At 36.2% G+C, this 14,587-nt stretch overlaps 1 protein-coding gene across 1 annotated transcript in view; it reads right to left on the bottom strand.

Annotated features, from left to right (window-relative positions):
* EIF5B (eukaryotic translation initiation factor 5B) overlaps positions 1–14,587 on the bottom strand; it is a 37,690-nt gene that overhangs the window by 13,400 nt on the left and 9,703 nt on the right. The window contains exons 3-11 of the mRNA XM_056493733.1: positions 9,242–9,367; positions 9,064–9,151; positions 8,026–8,677; positions 7,342–7,562; positions 7,014–7,164; positions 5,353–5,448; positions 4,403–4,495; positions 3,046–3,135; positions 591–886 (exon numbers count right to left, since the gene is read on the bottom strand). Coding sequence (XP_056349708.1) covers positions 591–886; positions 3,046–3,135; positions 4,403–4,495; positions 5,353–5,448; positions 7,014–7,164; positions 7,342–7,562; positions 8,026–8,677; positions 9,064–9,151; positions 9,242–9,367 — 1,813 coding nt within the window. The remainder of the gene's footprint in view (positions 1–590; positions 887–3,045; positions 3,136–4,402; positions 4,496–5,352; positions 5,449–7,013; positions 7,165–7,341; positions 7,563–8,025; positions 8,678–9,063; positions 9,152–9,241; positions 9,368–14,587) is intronic.

The raw sequence follows: 14,587 nt of genomic DNA, 5'->3' as shown, positions 1-14,587 counted from the left end.
TTACATACAAACACAGAGCTAGCTGTGGGACTTACATTTTCAAGGCAATTTAAGGTCTGTCACCCCTCTTTTGGTAAATCAAAAAATTTTGACTAACAGTTACATTGCTGTTTGGTTGGTTCTTTTTATACAGTCTAGTAGGTTAAGCTGTTATATCTGCTAACAGTAGCTTTGCTGATGGTGCATTCTGGACAAGCACCTTGGGTGGGGAAACCAAGAACATTAGCAGCCATGAAAGTGCTGAACAGTTTAGACACATCTTTTAAAACTTGGGGAAAAAAAAAAATTAAAAAAAGAAAAAAATTAGATTAGATTTTTTTTTTTTCTGTAAAGAATAAAAGCCTCCTTTTCCAGGAGGAATATACAGGTGGATGGGAACAACACTGAAGTTGCCATCTTTGAGGTCAAGTTATCTAAAAACAAATACTTTATCTTCAGACAAAATCATGTATTTTTTTTCTTAATTAACACAATTTCAGAACCTGCTTAAATATTAGCCATCACAACCACCATTTTGACAAATTTGACAAAAGTAACTAAAACTTACACTGGGATTCTTGTGTTTTGTAACAAACAGATTATCTCAATACCTCAATTCTCCGTTTAGCTTTGTCATAAGCACGCTCCTCCTTAGTGCGGTCATCATCAGTGTCATACTCAGAATCAGAGCTAATTTCCTTGCTAGGCTTTTTTTCCATAGATTGTTTTCCAATAGCTTGGGAGTCTGGCTCTCTCTCATCTGAAGTCTTTTCATCTTCATCTTCACTGCCTTCACTGTCTTCAGATTCTTCACTCTCTTCTTCCTCTTCCTCCTCTTCATCTTCCTCCTCCTCTTCCTCATCGACTTCATTTTGTTCTTTGACTTCTATATGGACAGGTTTGCTCTCTGTTAAAAAAAAAAGAAAAAAATTCTCTAAGTTCACACTTCTGGGGGAGATGGCACCAAAAAGCAAAAGAGAAGAATGAGGACTGAGAGCAGGTTCTACAATAAGTGCTTATCAAGATAATTTTTCAACTTCCAATGTAAAAAAAAAAAACAAAAAAACCAAACAAACAAAACAAAAAAAAAACAAAAAAAAAAAAAAAAGTGTTTCATGTTCAGACTTGCTGGCTTATGTTTTGAATCCAGAAGCAAAGCAAGTTTAGGGTGGGGTGAAGAACGATATTATCAGCACATCTATGTTTAACATTATTTCCAAACAGTCAGACTTTCCTTGAAGTCATGTGCACTTCATAAAGGAATAATGCACCAACACCATTTTAATAGAGCCAAAATACTTCAAATCATTAGTATATGGATTCTGTACTCTACTGATCAGGAAGGCATATTTCAGCAGTCATAACATTCAAAACAAATGGTCTCTTTTACCACATTAAAAAAAAAAAGAAAAACAACTCATCTTCAAGTTTTGTTAGACAGTTCAGAAGATTAATATTTGTCATAGGAATTCTTCAATAAACAAACAAAGAATCATCAAAAAGTAATTTTCTTTCTTTGAAAGCTTCTCATTTATAATCATCTGTAAAATCATAATAGGCAAGCTGATGATGACTTTAAAACCACAAATTCTCCTCCTTACAACACTGCTGGCAGGCTTACAGCTCTTAGAGTTTAGTTATATTTCCTTGCTACATTCATAGTCCATCAGCAGGAAGGCTCTTTTTCTGGATCCCACTGGCAGAGCCTTCAACTCCAACAAGTAAGAAGCGCTATGTCTGCTCCAGGACAATGGTGCCAGACTAAAACAAAGACTCAAGAAAGTGAGCAGCCCTTAGAACTCAAAAGCACCAGAGGAACACACCTGTGCTGGAATGAAATCCATTATGCTGTATATATCTGTGTATCAGTGTTACACTTAAAAACACAGGTCAGAAGTATAGGCAAGGAAAAAGTACTTGATGAATAAATCACCTTTAACCTTAAGAAACAATGGAGACGTTACAGAAGCACTAAGTCCAGTAACTAACTCCTGTTCAGGACTGCTCTTCCATCACTGGAAGAAGATATCTGAGGAGTTATCCCTGCACTGTTGCATAGCCTTAAGTTCTCAACATTGCTGTTGAGTACAGTCAGAATACGGCCTTTGGCATACATACACAGGTATACAGATGTTCCAGCAATTCTTTGCTTTTTTCCAAACGTGCCTCTCAAAGAAGCCCATCATAGAATCACAGGATGGTTTGCGCTGAATGGACTTCAGAATCATCTAGTTACAGCCCCCCCCACCAAGAGCAGGGGCACCTTCCACTAGATCAGGCTACTCAAAGCCCCATCCAGCCTGGCCTTGAACACTTCCAGGGATGGTGATCCAGAGTTTCTCTGAGCAACCTGTTACTGTGCCTCACAACACTCACAGTAAAGTTCTTCCTAATATCAAAACTAAACCTACTCTCAGTTTGAATCAATTTCCCCTTGTCCTGTCCTTACATGCTCTTGTAAATAGTTTCTCTCTATCTTTCCTATAGGCTCCCTTTAGGTACTGGAAGGCTGCAATAAGGTCACCCAAAGCCCTCTCTATTTGAGGCTAAACAATCCCAATTTTTTCAGTGTCTCCTTGTAGAAGGGAAATTACTACAACACATGTGCACACAACCTTCACACCATTCTATTTCCCCACTTTCTTGAAAAATTCTCACAGGGGTACTCTCCAAGATGCAGCCAGATTCATGTAATAAAAATACTACAGCTTTGAAATGATTACTAGAGGAATACAATACCAGATAAAAGGTTTTCCTAAACTCAGAGATGGTTTAAGCACATATTAGAGAAAAGGATTTTTACTCCCATTAAAAAGAACAAAAAAATTACGCCCATCGTAAGAGTATTTCCAAAGGGTTGTCTTAAGAAGTATTTGTGTGGCTTCTGAAAGCTCTGCTTTTGAGAAGAGGTTCTTGTATGTATTTAACATCATACTTATCTTCCAATTCATCTAAAAGAGCAGAAGAAAAATCTAAGTAAAATATTGTTTTCTACAGAAACTGAAAACTTAGCCCAAAGCCTCTCAAGCAGAAAAAAAAAAAACCACTTGGTATTTACATGCCCACCTTTCTCTCCATCTTCATCACTAACCATGGCTTCCCAGTCATCCAGACCTGCATCTTCTGTTTCGTCTTCTTCCTCCTTTTCTTCTGAAACTAAGAAACCCAGCACTGAAGTTAAAAAAAGTCAGTCCAGCAACATATAACATTTCAGATGTCCCTTCTTTTGTCATGCTGACAACTGCAACTTACAAGTTGGCTGTTACCATAATTCTACTGAATTATCTCCACAGTCCATAAAAAGAAGATGCTGCATACTTAGAAAATAATTTCCAATTCTCTCCACAAAAATCATGTAGTGCTATCTTTACCTAGATAAACTTCTGTGGAAAACACAGAACACCTACCCATTTAGTTCCCATCTGCATATCATGCCAGTGCCACACCTGCATAATGCCTGTCACAAAACTTGTACCACAATCATGATCCGTGCAAGGAGTTGCCCAATTAACAGTCACCATGTGTAACAAAGTGGCAGAGAAACAAGAATATAAGTTACAGTAGAATTTTAACTAGTGACAATATACATATTGTCTATAAAAAGGACACCAGGTGCCTTAATATAATTATACCATGGATTCCAGAAGCATTAAACATTCATTCAGCAGGAATTCAATGAGATTTATGAAAAGACTGCAGTTCTTAGTAAGAGACAAATGAAAAATGCAAACATACAACCCTCTCCAAAAGAGGCATTATACAATATATATTTGCTGCAGCACCTGTGTCATAAATTTCAGCTCTCTGAAATTAAGACTAAGTTCCACACTGCTAGAATATTAGCTAGGAACTAATGCTCAGCCAGTGAGCCCTTCTCTTAAGGCAACAGAATGGGTAAGTCAGTCATGAGATAAGTCAAGCTAGAATCACAGGACATATACAGCTTTGTTTTCAAAAACTGCACATTTTGTCAGTATCTGTCTGACTTAAGAATAAGAGTAAAAATTGAAACAAGCTCCTTGTTGAGGAAGAAGTCCAGCACTGTGAATATTGCACTATCAATTCGAGAAGCAGCATATTTCCTCCCTACCTCCACCTAACTGTTAACAAAACAGACTTTTAAAAGCAAGTGAAAAGTCAAGGGGGTGAATAAGGCACTGAATGTGCACATTTGAGATAACTGACTAAGCCAATTTAACACTGGAGTTCACCCAGAATAAGGGACCTTTACACACTCACTTTGAAGCTTCATGGCCTTTTACTCCATAGAATTTCATCAGTTCCTCCCTTAAGAAAGGAAAAAAAAGGCAACTACCTCAAGAAAGGATGGTCATTCAGCCCCATCCAGCAAGGTATGATAACTATCATGCAGCACTGACACACAAGCTTAAAGTGTTTGCAACTCATTAGCATTTCCACCAACCTGGATCTACAGGAAGAAGAGCCTCTTCTTTCACTGGTGTTTCCAGTTCTGCAGCATCTTCGGCTGGGGAAGTTACCTCCACACTTTCTGAAATTGCAAGATACAATTGGTTGCTACATACTTTCAAAGTGCCTTACACATACAGTTGCATTCCAGCTTATGTGGAAAGCATTTGGCTTTCTAAGCAGTTGAATAGGTTTATAAGATACGTCACTTTATTTAAAAGAGAAGAGAAAATGAAGCAATACTAGTCAACTACCCACCCTTCCCCTACTGTTCCATTACAAATGAAAACTAAAAAAAAGAAAAAAATTACTGATACAATTCAGATAAGCACCACTTTCAATTCTTTACACACACTCCATAAATGATACAGGCACACAACCAATGTAAAAAAAAAACAATCTAAAAAAGAAGAAGAAAAAACAGCTAAATAAGAAAATCTGAAATTTTTAAACTAAGGGTTAATCTTGAGAAGAGCCACAGTAATCCCCTCTGAGGGAAGTAACAACCACAAAAGTAAAAAACTGACACATTCAATCTACATCTAACCAGTACAATAAATTCTAAGGCTTCAAAAATTCAAGCTCTTTGAGCTGCTCTGAACAACTTCCACACAGGAGCTGAAAACTGGTTTTATATACAAGAAAAAAAATGAACAAATTGTCTCCAATTTAAAAGTACTAAAACTAGGATCAATGTTTTTTCAGGCTGGGACAAATTCAGACTAAATTGTAAGTCATTATTACTTAAACTACTTTGTATTTGACCTACATATGTACACAAAGCATTCAACATCACATCTGTAAAAGGCTTTTACACCCTGTAATCTCCAACATTTAGAAAATCTAAACCCTGAAATGCAATTAGCTTAAGATCAGCTGATTTATTTCAGAAATACTTCTGGAAATGTGACTGATCAATTAGGTATCCCTATATGCAAACTACACCTTCTTTATTTTCTGGCTGCTGCTGCTTCTTTCTCTTTTTGTCTTCATATATCGGCCTCTTCTTTGGCACAGAGTCTTTGGATGGCACTTCAACACCTGCAAAACAAACAAAAAATTGTTAAAAAGAAAATCCAGGTAATTTATAAACATTATTTTTTTTTAAATGAGAACACGTTTTCCAAAATTAGAAGACGGAGGAAGAAAGAGTAGAAAGTAGGTTCAGTGCATCATATCTTTTTTAAAAGCCTCAATTCAGAATCCAGAAAACCTGACTAAAGTATAGTTCTTCAGATACTCCTGACTGCTCTCAAAAATAAATCAGATAACTAGGGGAAGGGGATGGCAATGAAACAAAAAATAAGCAAATCCAATTGGATTCTACAACTGCAGGTTTGCAGTTATCACAAATCTGCATAAAACATCATGAACACATACATCAGGATTAACAATTTAAGGTCTGCTATGCAAAAACTCACTTAAGACCGTCTGCCAATCGTCCTAGTTTCAGACAATTTGGAGTGGTTGACAGGCAGAACTCCTCTTAAATGCTTAAGGCTGTTCAGCAGATAAATTTTCACTTTTGCTGTATGTGGGGAGGTTTCTGGTTTTTTATTTGTTTGGGTTTTTGGGTTTTGGTTTTTAAGTCTTTTTCATTTTACAATACGATGGATTCAGGTATTAAAATAATGCCGGGTTCAATTCACTAGCTTCATCTTTGCCTCATCAGGAAGAAGGTGCTGTAATATGAAGGGATTCCAGCAAAACCAGAAGTTTCTTGTAAAGACAAATTAAAAACTGAATTACTGCTGCACATTCAAATTTTTTTACAGATACTGAATGATTTGCATTGCAGATTTGACACAAATCCAGATGTAGGGGCACAAAATTAGAAAGATTCTAATATCTACAGCATTAACCAAGAGGAAATAGCCTTTGTGTATGTTTAAGAGCTCCAAACATTTTACTAGGTACAAAGATTCCTACATTTATACATCCACCTACCAGTAAAGTGCACAAATATACTCAGCACTCACAAATTACTTTCTTTTTTTAGTCATTAACCAGTTACCAAGAACTATTTAGGACATTTACTTACAACATATTGGACAATTTCACTCCATTCCAGCAGAGACAGATTATATTTCAGAGAAAAGCAGGAAATCTATTACATACTCCTGGCAAATCCCAGAGAAAAACATATCTTCTCCATGGACTTCCCCCATTGTTTTTGAAGCAAAACAGTGCACTTGCCCAACTGAGCATGTGAATTAAATCAAGAAGATCCAGAAGGTCTTACGAGACCTTCAGCACAGCCCATGTGCTTTTCTTGGCCTTTAGACTACACCACTTCTTTAAGTGCTTTTCCCTAAATTCCACAAGTAACATCTTTAAACTGCAAGTAGACTGTCTTAAAAAGTTGGATATTTGAAATGTAAGATTAAAAAAAACAGGCACTTAAACCTACTTAAAAAAATAAAGGGAAAGGGAGGGCACACACTGCCTTCCTTGATAACAGAGCAGCTTTACATGGAATCACTCAGTACTTGCCCTCCTAGCTCCAGATAGGGAAAAAAATAAACACAGAGCAATAATGGATATAAAGTTTGGTTGGGCTTTTTGGTTCAGTTTGGTTTTAATTATTATTACACTTTACTGCTCACCCTGAGCTTGGAGTAGTTTAAGAGTAGCCTCCGCTCTGGCTCTGGCTTCTCGCTGAGTTTTTGTTAAAAGCTTTCCCTCCTTCTTCAAACGCTCCTTCCTCTCTTTTTCCTTCTGTTTCTTTCTTTCTTTCCTCTCTTGCTCTAATCGTTCCTAGAAAAAGATAAATAAACATGCAGAAGCTCTAAAGCATGCTTTACACAAAAGCTGCCCAAGTATATTCTGTTTATGAGAAATATATTAAGGATTAATTCACCAACTGCACAAACAAGCAGAAAGACTAAGGTTACTCTCTCCCTTATTTTATCCTCAGAGTAAGATATACGGTACCTCCTCTTTGCGTTTTGCTTCAAGTTCCTCCAGTCGTCTTATGCGTTCTTCCTCCTCTTTTTTTGCCCTTTCCTCCTCCTCTTTCATTTTAGCCAAGGCCTCTTGCATGGCTTTAACTGTGGCTTTACTGGGACCCTTCTTCTTCTCTTTCTCTTTTTCTTCTTTCTCACCTTTCTTTTTTTTCTTGTCCTTTTTCTTTTTGTCCCCCTCATTATCATCAGCTACAGAAAGAAGAGGCATACTTTCAAAGATCCCAGAAATTTCAAAGATACTCTAAGTGCAATTTATGTTTCAAATACGATAAATAACATCAAATAAGGAATATTTTCACTGGCTTCTACATAAACATTTCATAATGAAAACAATAAAACTCACTTAAGTCATGGCCTGAAGTCTTAAAGTATCAGAGTAACAGGGAAGTGAAAAAGTACTCCTGCAATACAGAACTGTAATCATATACTATAATGAAAATTCACCATCTGGCTTGTTTTCCCATGTACCTGAACAAACTACAGGCCAGAAAATAGCCACCTGTGAGCCAACACAGAGAGGCAGACAAAGCTACTAAATTTCTAGTATTCACAATTCAAAATAAACCAAACTATCCTCACTGCCTGGCACCTCTCCTGGCCTTATAAAAACTACAGTATATAAATTACTGTTTTAAAAACCATTGTTACAAACCTTCTGTTCCTGCAGCAGTCTCTCCTTTCTCCCCAGGGCCAGGGATTGCTGTAGCTTCAGAAGAAGCCTTCTCTTCGGCTTTTTTTAGAGATTCCTTTGGCTTTGCTGGTTCTTTACCACCTTCTAATTCTTCCTTCTCTTTCTGCTTCCTCAATTTGGCTTTTTCTTCTTCACGTTTTTTTCTTTCACGTTCTTTTTTTTCTGCCTTCTTCTGAGCCACTGTTTTTACTTTGAATGAAGGTTCTTCATCATCATCCCCACTCTCTGCAGCAGGAGCAGACTTTGGCTTTTGGTTTTTCTTTTGTGCTTTTCTAGATTGGGAAACCCCATCTGATTCATCACCACTCTCGCCTGTAGACACTCCTCCCCCACGCTCTTTGCTTTTCTTAATGTTAGTTTCATCTTCTTCTGACAAATCACGTTTTTTATTTGACTTCTGAGTTTTCCCTTTGTTCTTCTTAGGATGTGTCTCATGATCATCATCATCACTGCCAGAAAGCATGTCTTGTTTTGCCTTCTGAGTTTTTTTAGATTTTTTATCTTTATCTTCCTCTTCCTCACTGTCATAGTCATTTTCCAGATTGGCTTTTTTATTCTTTCCTTTTCTTTTTTTATCTTGTTTTGATAAGCTTTCTTCATTGTCATTTTCAATCTGGTAATTAAACAATTCAATGATCAGCCATAAAAAATTACTTGCCATCATGAGCTGAGAAGTAGCATTGAGATCCATCAAGAAAAACCTCTCTTATTGAGCGCGAAGTTTGAAAGCAATAACTATTCCTGCGGAGTGTACCATACTTCAGCCCACAATTAAGATTTATTCTGATTTGTTTTGAATAATTATCAGCATAAGACACAGATTTTCTCATGATTGACTTTACTAGGAAAATATGATCACATATAATTAAAAGAACATGCAGCTGCATGTTTCACATAGGATCCCCAACTACACTGCAACACTAGAAGTGCTCTGGGGCAGACGCTTCTCATATTTTTACAATTTCGTATTAAAAAGCCCACCCCCCTCTCAGTGTTCACCTTTCCTGTAGAAGGTTGTTCCCTGTCAACTTTCCCTCCTTGCGCCTCTATTGACAGTTCCTCCAGCTCCTTCAGGATATCATCTTCACTACAATAAGAAAGAAGTTAGGGCACTTAAATAACTGAGATTTTGGATAATGGAATAAGATCAGGCAAGTGGAAAAAACTCCAGACTTACTCAAAATCTTGTTTCTTCTTCTCTTTTTTCTTTTTGCCTTTGGCTTTCTGAGGCTCTTGATCCTTTGCAGCTCCTGCACCTTCTATCTCAGCAGCAAGGGCATCAATGTCAATATCATCTTTTGCACTAAAATGAAGAAGAAAAACAGGGTTACCACTATTTCATATGTGAAGTTTACATAAGTAGAAGCTATCTGAATAAAAAAAAGTTTCAAAACGCAAAATCAATTACAAAACATATACAATGAAGGAAAAAATGTTCCATGTTTAACAAACGATTATGCACTGTTACTTTATTCCACTCAGTAGGAAAGGAAGTAAAAAACCATCACATGTGTGGTCTCCTTGAAGGGAGGTGAAAAAATAAAACATTCAGTTCTTGCAACCCAAACCTTAAAAGTTCAGCTGTGCAATTTGCTGTAACTTCTTGGAAGAATGTAACTAGACTGTTTGACTTTGGTCCTCCAAAAGATAAGTTGTCTGGCCCTTCAAATCACATGTGTCATTGATAGAAAAGCAGCCACCACATTCAAAGTGTAAAAATAGAGCACAAATTCACAACCAGAATCCTACTAAGAGATATTTATCTCATCCTTCAAACATTCTTTAGCAAACAAAAGAACTACCATATTTTATTTAGCAAATAAGTAAATGTTCTTTACAGCTTCCAACTCACAATAACAGTTGCCTCTTCTTTGTCAGACTAAAAATTTTTTTATCTTTCAAGAAAAGAAGTCACACAGATGAACAGAGTTCAGTCCCAAGCCAGACCTTAAAGCAGATCATAAAAAATACCAATGTAGTTGGAAAGCAATCATTTGTACCACTTGCCTTAGTATTACCTCTCTGAGAGCTAAAGAAAGCCAAAAATAAGTTTTTGTCCAGACATTACCACCTAATCACACTCACAGTACAATTTTAAGAAAGGAGACTTACTTATTCCATGCTGCACATGCTTACTTATTCCAGAGCTTCAGTATTCAGATCAAAACTGGTTTGATGCTACTTTTATCAACTTGCAGTTTCAAAATCCATTTAATAACAAGCTGTTAATATTTCATTTAACTGCCTCACACAACTGGGCAGAATACAGTTGTTTTACAATTTCACGCTCTCATTTTTTAACACCTATTCAGCCAAAGGTTGACTCCCCTAATACCCAAAACTATATCCAGAAAATAAGGGATATAAATTTGTTCCAGATTCAGGACTTTCGATAAGAGCAAATTCTAAACTACCAGAGCTTCAGTCATGCCAATTTATAAATCCAGAAGTTGAATCTTAGTAAGGAAAACCAAGTATTTAATTATTCAGCTACAGATTCTAAAATTCAGTAAGTCTAAGTTGCAGTTCTCTGCAAAAAGGAAAGGGCTGGATTCTTTTCCAAGTGAATGCTGACATTAACAAACACTTTATCCTACATACTGGGAATATGCAAGTCACCAAAAACTGTCTACATATGACAACAGCACAACTAAGCAACAAAGTACATCATTTCTTTAAAGGCCAAGATTGATTATTTGTATTTTTAAGATCTTATCTTTTCTTCTGGGTAGACTGAACAAACCAAATAAAAAGCAGCACAACAAAGATGCAAAGATATTTTTAGCCAAGAGAAGAAAAAACACACCTAAAATATACCTAATATCACCCCCTTATGTGCTGACTTGATTTGCAGTACATTTGTCAAAAGAAATGTATCTCTCAAATAGTTAATGCAAGATCTCTAAAGTAATCCTCACCTCCCACAAAAGAAAATACACAATTTGGCCATTCTCACCCTAAGATAATTTGACATTTCAGCAATTAAAGTGCCGTTTTTATAAGCAGTTAATCTGCCTGTATATCAGGGGTAACAACTGAAATGAAAATGCCACTCACTTCTCTACCTAGATTTAAAGCCCTAAAGTCAGGCTAACTACATTATATCCAGGCATACACAAAGACCTTCAAACCTGTTTTTGTATTGATTGCTGAATATCAAGTTTATTAAGCACACTTGCTTACCTCCTTTTCTTCTAGGAGTTAATGGAGGAGACTGAGTCATATCCAAGTTTGAAGTAGTTTGAAAACACCAAAATACATGCTCTTCTACTACTTCTTCCAAGGCTGTACTGCTGCCCTTACTATAGGATCCCAACCATGTGGTTGCTCAGATACTAAAGCACCAGGCCTTTAAACAGCTCATACTTTACATGGATATTATCAAGGCTGTCTTTTCACAATGCAGTTTAGCAGAAAATTATATCCAAACATAAAACACATGGGTTTTTGGCTACAAGCAAATACGTCTGTGGTATCTCATGTTTTCCAGGGTACAGGCTTTAAGAGGGTAAGGTTTTATTTGCTGTTAAATAGACTCGCTTCAACTGAACTTTGAAGAAGAAAACTTTTTTCAAAAAATAAAAAAAAAAAAAATCTCAAACACTGAAAAAACTGTTAGACAGACATTAAATTTTAACACCTAGCAAGAATAGTTTAGGAATAATAATAATGAAGATTGTCCAGCTGTCACAATAGCGGCATCAATACAAAAGCCTTTCTAAACTTGGCTTTCACTGTTTAGTTTCGGAAAAAATGGTCAATGGCTTCTGACCAAAAAAAAACCAAAAAAACCCAAAAAAAAACCAACAAAAAACCCACAAACAAACAAAAACAAAACAAAAAATCCCAAACAAAAAAACAACCAACCAAAAAAACTTCTATACTTTCCACTATACTTCCATTCACTAAGAAGTGACAGAGCAAGCTTCAAATATTTGAGCCTCAATGAAGTAAGAAGCAAAATTAAGGCTGCATAATTCATAAGAACTGACAAGCAAGAATATCACTGGAAAGCCAAGGAATTCAAACACTGGTTGCCATTACTACAAGTTTATTCTCATACTGATCTTGAATTTCCTTAGCTTTTAAAACTCTAATAACATTCCACTAGGATTTCATAAGAAAGTTGAAAAGAAAATTAAGAAGGTGCTTCCCCCACTCCTGGGAGATTATTATTCCTTTTTATAAGAAATCTACTACACTTAGATACATAACACGTATCACATTTCCTATGGGCATTCTCAGATACACCATGGAACTTTTTCTTGTAAAGGTTTTTAATCAGTCCCCCAACACACATTTCAGAAACCCAAATGTTCTTTCAGGAACCTCCTTCTCCAAGATCTCCATTCAGCCTTTACTAGGGTCCAACCCTAAGAGGGCCTGATACAGGAATCTAAAAAGACCAGAATACTCGTATGGTTTTCAATTTTGACCTCAAACTGCTTTTGCATGAAGACTTTATAGACAGATTTCACAGCCTTACTACCTTAGACCACTCAAGTTCATAATACTTTGCACTAAAAAACCCCCTCACATTAACCAAACACAAGAGGCTCAAGGAGATCTGGAAAACAAGGTATAGAGACTGGATTACTTCCCTGATTTTCCTTTGTCTTTGTTTCTAAGGCAAAGCTTAAGCCACCTCCGTAATTAACATATTTTGATTCCAGCCTCTATTTTTGCTACCAGATATAAAAGGAGTTTTGATATTGCTAAAACAGCACTTCAGTGCATTAAATTGCAGCAAGAATTAGGTGTGTGTACTTCATTCAAACCTAAACAAGCAGTTTTCAAAAAAATTGGCTGCAGACATTTTTCCACAGAGATCTGTGCCTAAGATAGGGCAAAATTCTGCAGTGGAAAAAGACAAGTCACGTTAATTAAAGGAGAGTGCAGTAATCAATAACATCTACACAGAGATCACTACATTTCATATATCAAACAAAATGTTTTTTCTTTAGAATGACATCACTGATCAAAAAGAAAATGTGCTTGACATTTAAGCAGGATTACAGTAAGGTAAATTTTTAAAATAGCATATAAAAACATTTACATACTTTATACTGAAAAAATATTTACCTTAATGCCCTAGAAATTACATTAATAACTCATTTTTTTCCCAGAAGACTTTCAGTATAAGTTGGCTTCGCAGACTAATGAAAACCTGTATTACATGGGAGAAGCCACTAAAGGATAGATTCCTGAATATTCACGGGGTCACAAGTTAAATGCTGTGCTAACACGTATTCTGTACCAAACCAGGATCAAATATACCCAGATCATCCCAAGTAAGCCCAAGTCAGTGTTTGGAGATTTTTAAGACAGACACAGGCAACAGAAGAACTCAGTAACATCTCTCACACAAAGAATGAAATCAGGCTAGTAACAAAAATCGATACTCAAAACACAACCTAAGTTGCTCATGTTACATGTTAAACAAAAATGTTCAACAACACATAAAACTACAATTCCAAGTCCTGTCTATAAGGGAAAATGAGAAATTTCTTTCAGTGTGAAGATTAAAACAGCTAGGAAATAAAAGAGCTGTCACCTACCACTGCTCAGTCAGATGTACAAAGACATCCAGTAGCTCTGCTATTTATAAGATCCCACACAGTTGCAAGCTATTGAGTCAGAAAAGGGAAAAAAACAAAATCTTGTGACTGACAGATGCACAATCTGTAGGGAAAAAAAAAAAACAAAAAAAACAAAAAACCTCAGCATGCTGAGTTCCTCTTGCTAGTACAGCAAGGAAACAGTATTGAAGACTAGAAACAGAGTTTAAAAACAAACAAACCAACCTTTCAGCTAATATATCACATCTGCCAAAAAACACTAAAAACACCTTAAGGTGTTTGGCTTATTTTATTTGAGGGGGTGTTTGTTGTTTTTAAACATGAGAAACAAGCACAGTTTTGGATCAAGTTATTTTTCTGATGCAATGGCCTGCAACAGCCAGAACACAGAAATTCCCTTTGGAAGCCATCTGGATACCAGAGTTGACCCTAACACAAACTCTGATTCACAGATGCTGAAATTCATGTTAATCCTAGTTTTCACATCCTTAGGGTTTGCTCGAGTCATTTGACAGGCATGCTTTCCTATTTTGCTTTAAAAAAAGCATCACACAGTGAAGCTCACAGTTTCTAACACTCGTTCACAATCAGCAAGATTTATTTTTAAATTCTTATGTTCTTATTTCTTTCAGTCTACAATATTACACGTGTTCACCAGTGCACCACTCACTGGAACAGAAGCTGTCATGCTCCAAATCAAGATTTAAGCTTAAAATTCTCAAATAACAAAAGGTATCAATGATATCAATGATCCCGAATAAAGTACATCAGAACAGTTACAAGTATACTTTAACTATTTATCACTTCTCTCTTCAAAAGAAGGTTAAAAACTTACTTCAAGTACTGACTTAGTTAATACATAGTGTGAACCTGTCATACTAAGGACAGATACTGTCTGCAATATAATCTCTGTAGCAGACAAATCTAGGTATGGAAATTTGAAA

The sequence above is a fragment of the Oenanthe melanoleuca genome, chromosome 1 (genome assembly GCF_029582105.1).
Source record: "Oenanthe melanoleuca isolate GR-GAL-2019-014 chromosome 1, OMel1.0, whole genome shotgun sequence".
Taxonomy (NCBI): Eukaryota; Metazoa; Chordata; class Aves; order Passeriformes; family Muscicapidae; genus Oenanthe; species Oenanthe melanoleuca.
This window is presented reverse-complemented; position numbering and strand designations above follow the sequence as displayed.